The sequence below is a fragment of the Ranitomeya variabilis genome, chromosome 8 (genome assembly GCF_051348905.1).
Source record: "Ranitomeya variabilis isolate aRanVar5 chromosome 8, aRanVar5.hap1, whole genome shotgun sequence".
NCBI classification, from domain to species: Eukaryota; Metazoa; Chordata; class Amphibia; order Anura; family Dendrobatidae; genus Ranitomeya; species Ranitomeya variabilis.
The window spans coordinates 217,007,195-217,024,753 of record NC_135239.1 but is presented as its reverse complement, the minus strand read 5'-3'; the positions used below and the strand labels follow the sequence as shown (position 1 = coordinate 217,024,753).

The following is a 17,559-nucleotide window of genomic DNA, read 5'->3' as shown; positions in this document are numbered from 1 at the left end:
CTCTCCGGTGACGCTCGGTATCTCGCTCGCTCGTCCTCCCACTCCGCTGACCCTCGGTATCGCTCTCTCCGGTGACCCTCGGTATCTCACTCGCTCCTCCTCCCACTCCGCTGACCCTCGGTATCGCTCTCTCCGGTGACCCTCGGTATCTCGCTCGCTCCTCCTCCCGCTCCAGTGACCCTCGGTATCTCGCTCGCTCGTCCTCCCACTTCACTGACCCTCGGTATCGCTCTCTCCGGTGACCCTCGGTATCTCGCTCGCTCCTCCTCCCGCTCCAGTGACCCTCTGTATCTCGCTCGCTCGTCCTCCCACTTCGCTGACCCTCGTTATCGCTCTCTCCGGTGACCCTCGGTTCTTCCCGCCGCCCCTCCGGTCCTTCAGTCCGACTCCTCACATAACGGCTCTGCTGTGGGCGGAGCTTCGGACGGGGTGTGGTTGGGGCGGTACTCTCGGGCGTGGTGTGGGCGGAGCTCCGCGGCGGCCGCGCTCTCCCGCAGGGCGTCCCCTCACTTGTGTCTGGCTCCGGTGTCGCGCGGCTGCGGATTCATCTCTCTCTGTCGCAGGGAATATCGCGGCTATCGCGGGGGTGGAGGAGCACGGGGGTCGCGGCGGGGCCCGGGGCTCTCGGTCTAGCGCTCTATCGGGACGTTTGGCGTTCTCGCGACATATCGCCGCCATGGGCTGCACGGTGAGCGCCGAGGACAAAGCGGCGGCCGAGAGATCCAAGAACATCGACAAAAACCTGCGGGAGGACGGAGAGAAGGCGGCGCGGGAGGTGAAGCTGCTGCTGCTGGGTGAGTGCGGCTCTGGGGGGAGACGGTATATACGGGGGGCTGTGTGTATATAGGGGGGCTGTGTGTATATACGGGGGGGGGGTCTGTGTGTATATAGGGGGGCTGTGTATATATACTGGGGGGGGCTGTGTGTATACACGGGGGGTCTGTGTGTATATACGGGGGGCTGTGTGTATATACGGGGGGCTGTGTGTATATAGGGGGGCTGTGTGTATATACGGGGGGGGGGTCTGTGTGTATATAGGGGGGCTGTGTATATATACTGGGGGGGGCTGTGTGTATACACGGGGGGTCTGTGTGTATATACGGGGGGCTGTGTGTATATACGGGGGGGGTGTCTGTATATACGGGGGGCTGTGTATATATACTGGGGGGGGCTGTGTGTATACACGGGGGGTCTGTGTGTATATACGGGGGGCTGTGTGTATATACGGGGGGGGTGTCTGTATATACGGGGGGCTGTGTATATATACTGGGGGGGGCTGTGTATATATACTGGGGGGGGCTGTGTGTATATACGGGGGGCTGTGTGTATATACGGGGGGGGGTCTGTGTGTATATACGGGGGGCTGTGTGTATATATACGGGGGGGGTCTGTGTGTATATACGGGGGGCTGTGTGTATATACGGGGGGGGTCTGTGTGTATATACGGGGGGCTGTGTGTATATACGGGGGGGTCTGTGTGTATATACGGGGGGGTCTGTGTGTGTATATATACGGGGGGGGTGTGTGTGTGTATATATACGGGGGGGGGTCTGTGTGTATATATACGGGGGGGGGTCTGTGTGTATATATACGGGGGGGGTCTGTGTGTATATATATATATATATATATATATATATATAGGGGGTCTGTGTATATATATATGGGGGGTCTGTGTGTATATATACGGGGGGGGTCTGTGTGTGTATATATACGGGGGGTCTGTGTGTATATATATATGGGGGGTCTGTGTGTATACGGGGAGGGTTTGTGTGTATATATACGGGGGGGGTTTATACATATATATTACATATACATACTCACCCTTTACATGTACAGCTCTTTGACTCATTTATCTGCTCCCCAGTTTACCTCCATAACATACATACCTATGTACGGTAGGCCCCCCTGTGCGTCCCCCGGGCCGTCGGCCCCCCTGTGCGTCCCCCGGGCCGTCGGCCCCCCTGTGCGTCCCCCGGGCCGTCGGCCCCCCTGTGCGTCCCCCGGGCCGTCGGCCCCCCTGTGCGTCCCCCGGGCCGTCGGCCCCCCTGTGCGTCCCCCGGGCCGTCGGCCCCCCTGTGCGTCCCCCGGGCCGTCGGCCCCCCTGTGCGTCCCCCGGGCCGTCGGCCCCCCTGTGCGTCCCCCGGGCCGTCGGCCCCCCTGTGCGTCCCCCGGGCCGTCGGCCCCCCTGTGCGTCCCCCGGGCCGTCGGCCCCCCTGTGCGTCCCCCGGGCCGTCGGCCCCCCTGTGCGTCCCCCGGGCCGTCGGCCCCCCTGTGCGTCCCCCGGGCCGTCGGCCCCCCTGTGCGTCCCCCGGGCCGTCGGTCCCCCCGGCCCCCCTGTGCGTCCCCCGGGCCGTCGGCCCCTTATGTATGTTTGTCCGTTTCCCCGTGGTCTCCTCGGTGACGGTGGGGATGACGCTGCTCCACCGCTTCCTGTGCCTTGTGCTGTGAGAAGATGGCAGGAAGCCTTGGGCGGCAGCGGGGCCACATCCTGCCATGATTACAGGTGCCGCCGTTTATACCTCTGCCGCCTCCCCGGACTCTTCTGCAGTAACGTGCTAAACGTTGCCATGATTTACCTCCTTCTGCTTTTTCCGGGCCCGGCTGTGGGGGAGGGGAGCAGTCGCCATCGCTGGCCTGTGATTACGCTGCCGCGGTCCTAACGTTTTTCCTGCATTTTTCTCACCGAATTCTCCTACATACGGAGATCCGAGATCAGCGCTGCGGCCGGGATACGCTGGCTGATAGACGCCTGTGGCGGCCCTGAGACCACTGCGGCCTGCGCTGCTACAAAGCTCTGGAGACATTCATCGCCTTGCTGTCTGCTGGGCCTAGTAGTTCTCTTTAGGTGCAGGTGTTTCCGCGGCGTTGCAGGCTGATATTTACATTAGCGCCTGGTTCTCCGCTGCGCCCGCCGGACTCTGCCGCGCTGTATAGCGAAGATTCATGGTGCTCAGAGTAACTCTTCTCCTGCCGTGTGATCGCAGGGGCCTCCGCGCTCCTTGTTACCGCCTCCGCGCTCCTTGTTACCGCCTCCGCGCTCCTTGTTACCGCCTCCGCGCTCCTTGTTACCGCCTCCGCGCTCCTTGTTACCGCCTCCGCGCTCCTTGTTACCGCCTCCGCGCTCCTTGTTACCGCCTCCGCGCTCCTTGTTACCGCCTCCGCGCTCCTTGTTACCGCCTCCGCGCTCCTTGTTACCGCCTCCGCGCTCCTTGTTACCGCCTCCGCGCTCCTTGTTACCGCCTCCGCGCTCCTTGTTACCGCCTCCGCGCTCCTTGTTACCGCCTCCGCGCTCCTTGTTACCGCCTCCGCGCTCCTTGTTACCGCCTCCGCGCTCCTTGTTACCGCCTCCGCGCTCCTTGTTACCGCCTCCGCGCTCCTTGTTACCGCCTCCGCGCTCCTTGTTACCGCCTCCGCGCTCCTTGTTACCGCCTCCGCGCTCCTTGTTACCGCCTCCGCGCTCCTTGTTACCGCCTCCGCGCTCCTTGTTACCGCCTCCGCGCTCCTTGTTACCGCCTCCGCGCTCCTTGTTACCGCCTCCGCGCTCCTTGTTACCGCCTCCGCGCTCCTTGTTACCGCCTCCGCGCTCCTTGTTACCGCCTCCGCGCTCCTTGTTACCGCCTCCGCGCTCCTTGTTACCGCCTCCGCGCTCCTTGTTACCGCCTCCGCGCTCCTTGTTACCGCCTCCGCGCTCCTTGTTACCGCCTCCGCGCTCCTTGTTACCGCCTCCGCGCTCCTTGTTACCGCCTCCGCGCTCCTTGTTACCGCCTCCGCGCTCCTTGTTACCGCCTCCGCGCTCCTTGTTACCGCCTCCGCGCTCCTTGTTACCGCCTCCGCGCTCCTTGTTACCGCCTCCGCGCTCCTTGTTACCGCCTCCGCGCTCCTTGTTACCGCCTCCGCGCTCCTTGTTACCGCCTCCGCGCTCCTTGTTACCGCCTCCGCGCTCCTTGTTACCGCCTCCGCGCTCCTTGTTACCGCCTCCGCGCTCCTTGTTACCGCCTCCGCGCTCCTTGTTACCGCCTCCGCGCTCCTTGTTACCGCCTCCGCGCTCCTTGTTACCGCCTCCGCGCTCCTTGTTACCGCCTCCGCGCTCCTTGTTACCGCCTCCGCGCTCCTTGTTACCGCCTCCGCGCTCCTTGTTACCGCCTCCGCGCTCCTTGTTACCGCCTCCGCGCTCCTTGTTACCGCCTCCGCGCTCCTTGTTTGCCGCCTCCGCGCTCCTTGTTACCGCCTCCGCGCTCCTTGTTACCGCCTCCGCGCTCCTTGTTACCGCCTCCGCGCTCCTTGTTACCGCCTCCGCGCTCCTTGTTACCGCCTCCGCGCTCCTTGTTACCGCCTCCGCGCTCCTTGTTACCGCCTCCGCGCTCCTTGTTACCGCCTCCGCGCTCCTTGTTACCGCCTCCGCGCTCCTTGTTACCGCCTCCGCGCTCCTTGTTACCGCCTCCGCGCTCCTTGTTACCGCCTCCGCGCTCCTTGTTACCGCCTCCGCGCTCCTTGTTACCGCCTCCGCGCTCCTTGTTACCGCCTCCGCGCTCCTTGTTACCGCCTCCGCGCTCCTTGTTACCGCCTCCGCGCTCCTTGTTACCGCCTCCGCGCTCCTTGTTACCGCCTCCGCGCTCCTTGTTACCGCCTCCGCTTATTGATCCTTCACTCGGACATTTCAGCAGAATCCGTTGTTTATCCGGCCGTAGATGTTGCTATAATGGAGGAGTGCTCAGGGACCCCCGTTACTGTGCCCATCTTTACATGCACAGACTCCTGGCCTAGTCCTGCTCACACAGCTGAGGGTTTGTTACAGTTGTATCCAGTCCAAACAATCAACTGCACTGATACATTGTAACAATAACAACCTCAGAACAGGAGAGATTTGTGCTGTTCATAGACTGGAAACATTGTATCAATTCTAAGACCCTGTGAGTCTTCATTCACTGACAGCAAGCAGAGAGCTTGATAACGAACAGATGCCAGGGTTGTCGGCCGCTGATCTCTCCTGGGGTCTCGTCATTCGGACGCTCTATTTGTATTTGCCGTTTGTTCCCACGCCGGCCTCCGCTCGGGAAGGGGCCACACTTCTGTTAACCCTTTGTTCCCTGTGGTGATGTCCAGAGATCAGCGGCCGTCGCGGCTCTGCCACGTTCTGTAGGCGTGCCAGGATATAATCATGAGACAGAACGTCCGTGAATTGTGCTGCGTACACCTGATCGGGGTCCGTCTCCTGAGGTTATTGGCGATATCAACAAGAATCGCATGTCCCGTTACTTCAACAGCTGGAGCAGGGGTGCCCTTTATTGGCTGGAGCAGGGGTGCCCTTTAATGGCTGGAGCAGGGGTGCACTTTATTGGCTGGAGCAGGGGTGCCCTTTATTGGCTGGAGCAGGGGTGCACTTTAATGGCTGGAGCAGGGGTGCACTTTATTGGCTGGAGCCGGGGTGCGCGTTATTGGCTGGAGCAGGGGTGCACTTTATTGGCTGGAGCAGGGGTGCACTTTATTGGCTGGAGCAGGGGTGCACTTTATTGGCTGGAGCAGGGGTGCACTTTATTGGCTGGAGCAGGGGTGCACTTTATTGGCTGGAGCCGGGGTGCGCGTTATTGGCTGGAGCAGGGGTGCACTTTATTGGCTGGAGCAGGGGTGCACTTTATTGGCTGGAGCAGGGGTGCACTTTATTGGCTGGAGCAGGGGTGCACTTTATTGGCTGGAGCAGGGGTGCACTTTATTGGCTGGAGCAGGGGTGCACTTTATTGGCTGGAGCAGGGGTGCACTTTATTGGCTGGAGCAGGGGTGCACTTTATTGGCTGGAGCAGGGGTGCACTTTATTGGCTGGAGCAGGGGTGCACTTTATTGGCTGGAGCAGGGGTGCACTTTATTGGCTGGAGCAGGGGTGCACTTTATTGGCTGGAGCAGGGGTGCACTTTATTGGCTGGAGCAGGGGTGCACTTTATTGGCTGGAGCAGGGGTGCACTTTATTGGCTGGAGCAGGGGTGCACTTTATTGGCTGGAGCAGGGGTGCACTTTATTGGCTGGAGCAGGGGTGCACTTTATTGGCTGGAGCAGGGGTGCACTTTATTGGCTGGAGCAGGGGTGCACTTTATTGGCTGGAGCAGGGGTGCACTTTATTGGCTGGAGCAGGGGTGCACTTTATTTTATGATAAAGTCTCAGTCTGGACGGTGGCATGTGTTTGCCCCTGGGTTCAGAGGTCTGTGGGAAGGTGGGGGGGTTTGCGCTTGGGGTCACTGGGCCTGCAGGGATGTGGGCATGGATTTGTTCTCGTGTCCAAGGGGGGGAGGAGGGGGTGTTGGCTTTTATCCTGGGATCACCAGGCCTTCGGAAATGGGATTGTGGTTTTACATTTGGGGTCTCCGTGCCTGCAGGGGGACAGCTTTAGGCCATGTGCCCACGCTGCGGATTCTGCTGCCGAATTTTCCGTGCAAAACCGCTGTGGTTCTTACTGCAGATTTATTGTGGTTTCTAGTGCGGTTTCCTCTGCGGGTTTTCACCTGCAGATTTCTATTGGAGCAGGTGGAAACCTGCAGGTTTGGAGCCGGTGGAGACCGGGTCTCTTTGCTCCTGGGGTCGCTGGGCCTGCGGGGGGGGGGTCTCTTTGCTCCTGGGGTCGCTGGGCCTGCGGGGGGGGGGTCTCTTTGCTCCTGGGGTCGCCGGGCCTGCGGGGGTCTCTTTGCTCCTGGGCTTGCAGGAGGGCCTTCTTTGCTCATGGGGTCGCTGGGCCTGCGGGGGGTCTCGTTGCTCCTGGGGTCGCCAGGGGCCTGCGGGGGGGGGGTCTCTTTGCTCCTGGGGTCCCTGGGCCTGCGGGGGGGGGTCTCTTTGCTCCTGGGGTCGCTGGGCCTGCGGGGGGGTCTCTTTGCTCCTGAGGTCGCTGGGCCTGTGGGGGGGGGGGGTCTCTTTGCTCCTTGGGACGCTGGGCCTGCGGGGGCCCTCTTTGCTTCTGGGCTTGGCTTGCAGGAGGGCCCACTTTGCTCATGGGGTCGCTGGGCCTGCGGGGGGGGGTCTCTTTGCTCCTGGGGTCGCTGGGCCTGCGGGGGCCCTCTTTGCTCCTGGGGTCACTGGGCCTGCGGGGTTCCTGGTAACACGACTCCTGATGTGCGCTGTTTGCTGATCTCTTAGCAGTCGTTTCGGCTTCTTCGCTCTGCACTTGGCAACCAGTTTCTGCTTGAGGGCAAAGTCCTTTGTGGCCCGCAGCGGCAGCATCTGGGGCCGGCCTTTATAAGGCTGCCCTTGTGCGGGGTCTCCAGTGGACCCTCCCTCCTGTCGTGGCTTTGGTGGCCGCTCTCATGTAATCGTCTCCTCTGCACTTGTCACTCATCATCCATGGGAGACGCGCGGTTTGATGATCCGAGGAATCATGGCGCCCCACGTCACCGCTGCAGCTCCTTGTGGGGGGTTACCTGCAGAGCCGTGCACCATAAGACCCCCAGTGTGAGGGCAGGCTGGACATAACTGTAACGAACCTTCAGATGTGACAAGTCTTAGCTCAGACTCTGTATAAACAAAATCCGATTCACTTACAGCAAGCAGAGATCTAGAACCCCTGATGTATCCCCCGCCCCTCTTGTCTGGTGCTGAGGGGGTTAATGAGTGCTGGAATTATACCGGATCCATCCAGCACACACGTACCGCACAGGCCGGCCGCTGCCAGCACCAACCGCCCCGGCCACAGGTCTCGCAGCTTCCAGGAGCCTGTGACAGTAGTAGTTATCATGGGGACACGGAGATTCCTGGCACTGGTTACATCCGAACCTAGCCTAAGGAGCAGAGATCAGGACAATGTGGAGGGCTAGGAAGGTGATCGTGGGGCATCGTCTTTATGGCAGGTGATGGTCGGACCCCTGAGGGTGGACATGTTGATCTGTGCATGCAGCGTGGTCTCGGCCCCCCACGGCACATTCGCTGCAGCTTTGTGCACAGATTTGGGGCCCGTCCCTCCCTCTATTGCACATGATCTGTTAGAGGAAGCCACGCTCTGCGGTCTGGGATGTGACTGTTCCACCCTCAGCATGTCACGTCCAGTAACACGGGCCAGTGTGTGTCGCCCTGTATTTAAATGGCCGGGTGTAATTACAGGGCACCCAGCGTCTGCTCGCTCCGTGCTCTGGTGGGTGGGGGCACGGGGCTGCGGATGATGGGGCTGCGGATGACGGGGCTGCGGATGATGGGGCTGCGGATGATGGGGCTGCGGATGATGGGGCTGCGGATGATGGGGCTGCGGATGACGGGGCTGCGGATGACGGGGCTGCGGATGACGGGGCTGCGGATGACGGGGCTGCGGATGACGGGGCTGCGGATGACGGGGCTGCGGATGACGGGGCTGCGGATGACGGGGCTGCGGATGACGGGGCTGCGGATGACGGGGCTGCGGATGACGGGGCTGCGGATGACGGGGCTGCGGATGACGGGGCTGCGGATGACGGGGCTGCGGATGACGGGGCTGCGGAACGGGAAACTCAAAAACCACCTCGTATTAGACCGAAAAGGAAAATGGACGACAAGTGACCGACCACCACCCCCCCCCCCACGGACCACCCAAAGCCCCCACAACCCCCACGGACCACCCGCCGCCCCATACGCCCACAGTAGATTGTCGGAGGATGTAAGCGCACCCATCACGTGCCGGAGTGCAGGTACAGTCCAGTCACTGTTCTCTGTTATCAGCCACCCCACTGCACATAGTACAGGAGAATGCACTCTACTGCTCTCTGCTATCAGCCACTTTTGAGTGGAGACCCTCTCTAAGTGACTGGTATTCGCCTCTGCCGCTCCGCTGGTTTCTATGGTTACAGTCCCAGGTGAGTGCGTCTCTGCGCCGGTTGTTTTCACATCGCTTGTGTTTTGCACAATGAGATTATAAGCTTTTCCTACAGAGAAGGCTGATAACAGGGACAATAGAGCGCATAGTCTCTGGTGCCACAGATGACGCGGCCCGTGTGCGGCTCGTTCTCCGCCATCGCCGCCCTTCCCCCTCCCTGTGCACCGCACTGACGCAGGGTAGCAGCCGGTGAGGCCGCGGTGACGCCGCTCCCCTTCCTGCACTCGCCGGACACTTCCCTTTATGAGATTCACAGCAGAAAGGCAGGAAATGGAGGCGCAGCGGGGGAGGGGGCCGCTGGGCATTCACTGCCGACAATGGGAACGGGGCCTAGGACAAGGGGGCAGCGGGGCGACCACCAAGTCCTGGGGAGCCCTGGACTCGTCCACTCCTGGGAAAGCTGGGTGACCACCACCGACCCGGAGTCAGCTTCTCCCTTGTGGGAGCTGCCACATTGTCACCCAACTTTCCCAGGCACGGATCTCATTATCATCTCAGGGGCGTCCTGCATTGTTTGCTGCGTCTGTCACATAACGCCCTGCAGCCGCCCCATGGTTGCGTGCGGGGTGTACGTGCACATGGCAGGCGCTGTAAACAGCAGCTTCCTGTCACCGTGCATGATCTGTCCACAGAGAGGATCTGCCGCAGTGTGCCAGGAGCCTGCACGGGCCTCTGTCCTGATCTGCCACAGAGACCCTCATTATCAAAGGCGGCTGGATCCTATCAAGGGGCTCCTCTGCTGCCGTCACCCTGCACCTGCTCCATCAATGGCCGCTCTGTCCCCGAATGGAGGGAGAATCGCAACAGCTCAAACAGAAAAAGAAGAAATGTCTCCGGGAGTCTACCGCATCTCGTATCATGTGGCGCCATTACACACATTACTGACCCTGAGTTACCTCCTGTGTTATACCCCAGAGCTGCACTCACTATTCTGCTGGTGCAGTCACTGTACATACATTACATTACTGATCCTGAGTTACATCCTGTATTATACTCCAGAGCTGCACTCACTATTCTGCTGGTGCAGTCACTGTGTACATACATTACATTACTGATCCTGAGTTACCTCCTGTATTATACCCCAGAGCTGCACTCACTATTCTGCTGGTGCAGTCACTGTGTACATACATTACATTACTGATCCTGAGTTACATCCTGTATTATACCCCAGAGCTGCACTCACTATTCTGCTGGTGCAGTCACTGTGTACATACATTACATTACTGATCCTGAGTTACCTCCTGTATTTTACCCCAGAGCTGCACTCACTATTCTGCTGGTGCAGTCACTGTGTACATACATTACATTACTGATCCTGAGTTACATCCTGTATTATACTCCAGAGCTGCACTCACTATTCTGCTGGTGCAGTCACTGTGTACATACATTACATTACTGATCCTGAGTTACATCCTGTATTATACTCCAGAGCTGCGCTCACTATTCTGCTGGTGCAGTCACTGTGTACATACATTACATTACTGATCCTGAGTTACATCCTGTATTATACTCCAGAGCTGCACTCACTATTCTGCTGGTGCAGTCACTGTGTACATACATTACATTACTGATCCTGAGTTACATCCTGTATTATACTCCAGAGCTGCGCTCACTATTCTGCTGGTTCAGTCACTGTGTACATACATTACATTACTGATCCTGAGTTACCTCCTGTATTATACTCCAGAGCTGCACTCACTATTCTGCTGGTACAGTCACTGTGTACATACATTACATTACTGATCGTGAGTTACATCCTGTATTATACTCCAGAGCTGCACTCACTATTCTGCTGGTGCAGTCACTGTGTACATACATTACATTACTGATCCTGAGTTACATCTTGTATTATACTCCAGAGCTGCACTCACTATTCTGTTGGTGCAGTCACTGTGTACATACATTACATTACTGGTCCTGAGTTACATCCTGTATTATACTCCAGAGCTGCACTCACTATTCTGCTGGTGCAGTCACTGTGTACATACATTACATTACTGATCCTGAGTTACATCCTGTATTATACTCCAGAGCTGCACTCACTATTCTGCTGGTGCAGTCACTGTGTACATACATTACATGACTGATCCTGAGTTACATCCTGTATTATACCCCAGAGCTGCACTCACTATTCTGCTGGTGCAGTCACTGTGTACATACATTACATTACTGATCCTGAGATACATCCTGTATTATACTCCAGAGCTGCACTCACTATTCTGCTGGTGCAGTCACTGTGTACATACATTACATTACTGATCCTGAGTTATATCCTGTATTATACTCCAGAGCTGCACTCACTATTCTGCTGGTGCAGTCACTGTGTACATACATTACATTACTGATCCTGAGTTACATCCTGTATTATACTCCAGAGCTGCACTCACTATTCTGCTGGTGCAGTCACTGTGTACATACATTACATTACTGATCCTGAGTTACCTCCTGTATTATACTCCAGAGCTGCACTCACTATTCTGCTGGTGCAGTATATCTGGCCTCACATCTTAATCACTGAATTTTTTATTTTTTTTCCTTTCCTCCGGCCCCCCATGCCGCCATTACTACCATTTGACAGGTTGGTGGTGCAGAGCTCACTGATCCCAGCACGGTCCTGTAGTAGGAACCATTGGGGTAACACGTCCGTTCATGACATTTCTTCCTCCTGAATCTTCCCCATTACCTGTGAGTGACATTACTGAGAAGTGGAAGAACCGCAGACACTCAGCCACAAAGGAGACCCCGTAATGTTGGAGCTGGGGGCTGAGGAGCAGAGAGCAGAAATGTCGCCACCGCTCCTCTGACCCCATAACTGCAGAGTACAGACCTCTTCTGGAATCAGCACAAACACTGCGGCCCCCCCGGGAGCTTCATGGCCGAGCAGCCATACATCACCAAGCACAATGCCGAGCGTCGGATGGAGTGGTGTAAAGCCGCCACCACTGGACTCTGGAGGAGACGTGTTCTGTGCAGTGACGGATCGCACTTCTCTATCTGCGTCTGATGGAGGAGGCTGGGTTTGGTGATTCCAGGACGTTACCCCCTGACTGCATTGTGCCCCCTGTACAGATGGTGGAGGGGGATAATGCTATGGGCTGTAATCAGGGGGCGGCTGCGGACCCCCAGCTCCAGTGATGGGAAATCTTCAGCACAAGACATTGTGGACAATTGTAGCTTCAGCTTTGTGGGAACAGTTTGTGGAAGACCCTCATCTGCCCCCCATGACTGCGCCCAGTGCACAAGCTCCATAGAGACATGAGGGGACAACATGAGGGGCCACACAGAGCCCGGACCCCAGCCTCTTCCAACACCACAGAGACCTTGAGCCCATCCCCCCCCCCCCCCCCCCCCCCCCAACATCGGGGTCTGACCCCACAAATGCTCTTCTGGATAAAGAGGAAAAATCTCACAGACGTCTCCAAAATCTTGTAGAAATCCCAGAAGAGCGGAGCCGTTCTATCTGCAGAGGACGACTCCATATTAATGTCTGTGGAGGACAGAGAAGCCCCCGGAGGAGGATGTGGGGGGCACATACTTTCTCCATATTAATGTCTATGGAGGACAGAGAAGCCCCCGGAGGAGGATGTGGGGGGCACATACTTTCTCCATATTAATGTCTATGGAGGACAGAGAAGCCCCCGGAGGAGGATGTGGGGGGCACATACTTTCTCCATATTAATGTCTATGGAGGACAGAGAAGCCCCCGGAGGAGGATGTGGGGGGCACATACTTTCTCCATATTAATGTCTATGGAGGACAGAGAAGCCCCCGGAGGAGGATGTGGGGGGCACATACTTTCTCCATATTAATGTCTATGGAGGACAGAGAAGCCCCCGGAGGTGGATGTGGGGGGCACATACTTTCTCCATATTAATGTCTATGGAGGACAGAGAAGCCCCCGGAGGAGGATGTGGGGGGCACATACTTTCTCCATATTAATGTCTATGGAGGACAGAGAAGCCCCCGGAGGTGGATGTGGGGGGCACATACTTTCCCCATATTAATGTCTATGGATGTAGATGAGGACAGAGAAGCCCCCGGAGGTGGATGTGGGGGGCACATACTTTCTCCATGATAATGTCTATGGATGTAGATGAGGACAGAGAAGCCCCCGGAGGAGGATGTGGGGGGCACATACTTTCTCCATATTAATGTCTATGGAGGACAGAGAAGCCCCCGGAGGAGGATGTGGGGGGCACATACTTTCTCCATATTAATGTCTATGGAGGACAGAGAAGCCCCCGGAGGAGGATGTGGGGGGCACATACTTTCTCCATATTAATGTCTATGGAGGACAGAGAAGCCCCCGGAGGAGGATGTGGGGGGCACATACTTTCTCCATATTAATGTCTATGGAGGACAGAGAAGCCCCCGGAGGAGGATGTGGGGGGCACATACTTTCTCCATATTAATGTCTATGGAGGACAGAGAAGCCCCCGGAGGAGGATGTGGGGGGCACATACTTTCTCCATATTAATGTCTATGGAGGACAGAGAAGCCCCCGGAGGAGGATGTGGGGGGCACATACTTTCTCCATATTAATGTCTATGGAGGACAGAGAAGCCCCCGGAGGAGGATGTGGGGGGCACATACTTTCTCCATATTAATGTCTATGGAGGACAGAGAAGCCCCCGGAGGAGGATGTGGGGGGCACATACTTTCTCCATATTAATGTCTATGGAGGACAGAGAAGCCCCCGGAGGTGGATGTGGGGGGCACATACTTTCCCCATATTAATGTCTATGGATGTAGATGAGGACAGAGAAGCCCCCGGAGGAGGATGTGGGGGGCACATACTTTCTCCATATTAATGTCTATGGATGTAGAGGAGGACAGAGAAGCCCCCGCAGGTGGATGTGGGGGGCACATACTTTCTCCATATTAATGTCTATGGCTGTAGATGAGGACAGAGAAGCCCCCAGAGGTGGATGTGGGGGGCACATACTTTCTCCATATTAATGTCTATGGATGTAGATGAGGACAGAGAAGCCCCCGGAGGAGGATGTGGGGGGCACATACTTTCTCCATATTAATGTCTATGGCTGTAGATGAGGACAGAGAACCCCCCGGAGGAGGATGTGGGGGGCACATACTTTCTCCATATTAATGTCTATGGATGTAGATGAGGACAGAGAAGCCCCCGGAGGAGGATATGGGGGGCACATACTTTCTCCATATTAATGTCTATGGAGGACAGAGAAGCCCCCGGAGGAGGATGTGGGGGGCACATACTTTCTCCATATTAATGTCTATGGATGTAGATGAGGACAGAGAAGCCCCCGGAGGAGGATGTGGGGGGCACATACTTTCTCCATATTAATGTCTATGGATGTAGATGAGGACAGAGAAGCCCCCGGAGGAGGATGTGGGGGGCACATACTTTCTCCATATTAATGTCTATGGATGTAGATGAGGACAGAGAAGCCCCCGGAGGAGGATGTGGGGGGCACATACTTTCTCCATATTAATGTCTATGGATGTAGATGAGGACACAGAAGCCCCCGGAGGTGGATGTGGGGGGCACATACTTTCTCCATATTAATGTCTATGGATGTAGATGAGGACACAGAAGCCCCCGGAGGAGGATGTGGGGGGCACATACTTTCTCCATATTAATGTCTATGGATGTAGATGAGGACACAGAAGCCCCCGGAGGAGGATGTGGGGGGCACATACTATATTAATGTCTATGGATGTAGATGAGGACAGAGAAGCCCCCGGAGGTGGATGTGGGGGGCACATACTTTCTCCATATTAATGTCTATGGCTGTAGATGAAAACAGAGAAGCCCCCGGAGGTGGATGTGGGGGGCACATACTTTCTCCATATTAATGTCTATGGAGGACAGAGAAGCCCCCGGAGGAGGATGTGGGGGGCACATACTTTCTCCATATTAATGTCTATGGATGTAGATGAGGACAGAGAAGCCCCCGGAGGTGGATGTGGGGGGCACATACTTTCTCCATATTAATGTCTATGGATGTAGATGAGGACAGAGAAGCCCCCGGAGGAGGATGTGGGGGGCACATACTTTCCTCCATATTAATGTCTATGGATGTAGATGAGGGCAGAGAAGCCCCCGGAGGAGGATGTGGGGGGCACATACTTTCTCCATATTAATGTCTATGGATGTAGATGAGGACAGAAGCCCCCGGAGGTGGATGTGGGGGGCACATACTTTCTCCATATTAATGTCTATAGATGTAGATGAGGGCAGAGAAGCCCCCGGAGGAGGATGTGGGGGGCACATACTTTCTCCATATTAATGTCTATGGATGTAGATGAGGACAGAAGCCCCCGGAGGAGGATGTGGGGGGCACATACTTCCTCCATATTAATGTCTATGGATGTAGGTGGAGGACAGAGAAGCCCCCGGAGGTGGATGTGGGGGGCACATACTTTCTCCATATTAATGTCTATGGATGTAGATGAGGACAGAGAAGCCCCCGGAGGAGGATGTGGGGGGCACATACTTTCTCCATATTAATGTCTATGGATGTAGATGAGGACAGAGAAGCCCCCGGAGGAGGATGTGGGGGGCACATACTTTCTCCATATTAATGTCTATGGATGTAGATGAGGACAGAAGCCCCCGGAGGTGGATGTGGGGGGGGCACATACTTTCTCCATATTAATGTCTATGGATGTAGATGAGGACAGAAGCCCCCGGAGGTGGATGTGGGGGGCACATACTTTCTCCATATTAATGTCTATGGATGTAGATGAGGACAGAGAAGCCCCCGGAGGAGGATGTGGGGGGCACATACTTTCTCCATATTAATGTCTATGGATGTAGATGAGGACAGAGAAGCCCCCGGAGGTGGATGTGGGGGGCACATACTTTCTCCATATTAATGTCTATAGATGTAGATGAGGACAGAGAAGCCCCCGGAGGAGGATGTGGGGGGCACATACTTTCTCCATATTAATGTCTATGGATGTAGATGAGGACAGAGAAGCCCCCGGAGGTGGATGTGGGGGGCACATACTTTGTCCATATTAATGTCTATGGATGTAGATGAGGACAGAGAAGCCCCCGGAGGTGGATGTGGGGGGCACATACTTTCTCCATATTAATGTCTATGGATGTAGATGAGGACACAGAAGCCCCCGGAGGAGGATGTGGGGGGCACATACTTTCTCCATATTAATGTCTATGGATGTAGATGAGGACAGAGAAGCCCCCGGAGGAGGATGTGGGGGGCACATACTTTCTCCATATTAATGTCTATGGATGTAGATGAGGACAGAGAAGCCCCCGGAGGAGGATGTGGGGGGCACATACTTTCTCCATATTAATGTCTATGGATGTAGATGAGGACAGAGAAGCCCCCGGAGGAGGATGTGGGGGGCACATACTTTCTCCATATTAATGTCTATGGATGTAGAGGAGGACAGAGAAGCCCCCGGAGGTGGATGTGGGGGGCACATACTTTCTCCATATTAATGTCTATGGATGTAGATGAGGGCAGAGAAGCCCCCGGAGGTGGATGTGGGGGGCACATACTTTCTCCATATTAATGTCTATGGATGTAGATGAGGGCAGAGAAGCCCCCGGAGGTGGATGTGGGGGGCGCATACTTTCTCCATATTAATGTCTATGGATGTAGATGAAGACAGAGAAGCCCCCGGAGGAGGATGTGGGGGGCACATACTTTCTCCATATTAATGTCTATGGATGTAGATGAGGACAGAGAAGCCCCCGGAGGTGGATGTGGGGGGCACATACTTTCTCCATATTAATGTCTATGGATGTAGATGAGGACAGAGAAGCCCCCGGAGGTGGATGTGGGGGGCACATACTTTCTCCATATTAATGTCTATGGATGTAGAGGAGGACAGAGAAGCCCCCGGAGGTGGATGTGGGGGGCACATACTTTCTCCATATTAATGTCTATGGATGTAGATGAGGGCAGAGAAGCCCCCGGAGGTGGATGTGGGGGGCACATACTTTCTCCATATTAATGTCTATGGATGTAGATGAGGGCAGAGAAGCCCCCGGAGGTGGATGTGGGGGGCGCATACTTTCTCCATATTAATGTCTATGGATGTAGATGAAGACAGAGAAGCCCCCGGAGGAGGATGTGGGGGGCACATACTTTCTCCATATTAATGTCTATGGATGTAGATGAGGACAGAGAAGCCCCCGGAGGTGGATGTGGGGGGCACATACTTTCTCCATATTAATGTGTATGGATGTAGATGAGGACAGAGAAGCCCCCGGAGGAGGATGTGGGGGGCACATACTTTCTCCATATTAATGTCTATGGATGTAGATGAGGACAGAGAAGCCCCCGGAGGAGGATGTGGGGGGCACACACTTTCTCCATATTAATGTCTATGGATGTAGATGAGGACAGAGAAGCCCCCGGAGGAGGATGTGGGGGCACATACTTTCTCCATATTAATGTCTATGAATGTAGATGAGGACAGAGAAGCCCCCGGAGGAGGATGTGGGGGGCACATACTTTCTCCATATTAATGTCTATGGATGTAGATGAGGACACAGAAGCCCCCGGAGGTGGATGTGGGGGGCACATACTTTCTCCATATTAATGTCTATGGATGTAGATGAGGACAGAGAAGCCCCCGGAGGAGGATGTGGGGGGCACATACTATATTAATGTCTATGGATGTAGATGAGGACAGAGAAGCCCCCGGAGGTGGATGTGGGGGGCACATACTTTCTCCATATTAATGTCTATGGATGTAGATGAGGACACAGAAGCCCCCGGAGGAGGAT

The 17,559-nt window shown here is 56.0% G+C and overlaps 1 protein-coding gene across 1 annotated transcript in view; it reads left to right on the top strand.

Moving 5' to 3' along the window:
• The first annotated feature begins 498 nt into the window (after positions 1-498).
• Positions 499-17,559, top strand: part of GNAI2 (G protein subunit alpha i2) — a 50,244-nt gene continuing 33,183 nt past the window's right edge. The window contains exon 1 of the mRNA XM_077277093.1: positions 499-794. Within this exon, the coding sequence (XP_077133208.1) occupies positions 677-794 (118 nt within the window). The 5' untranslated portion in view covers positions 499-676. The remainder of the gene's footprint in view (positions 795-17,559) is intronic.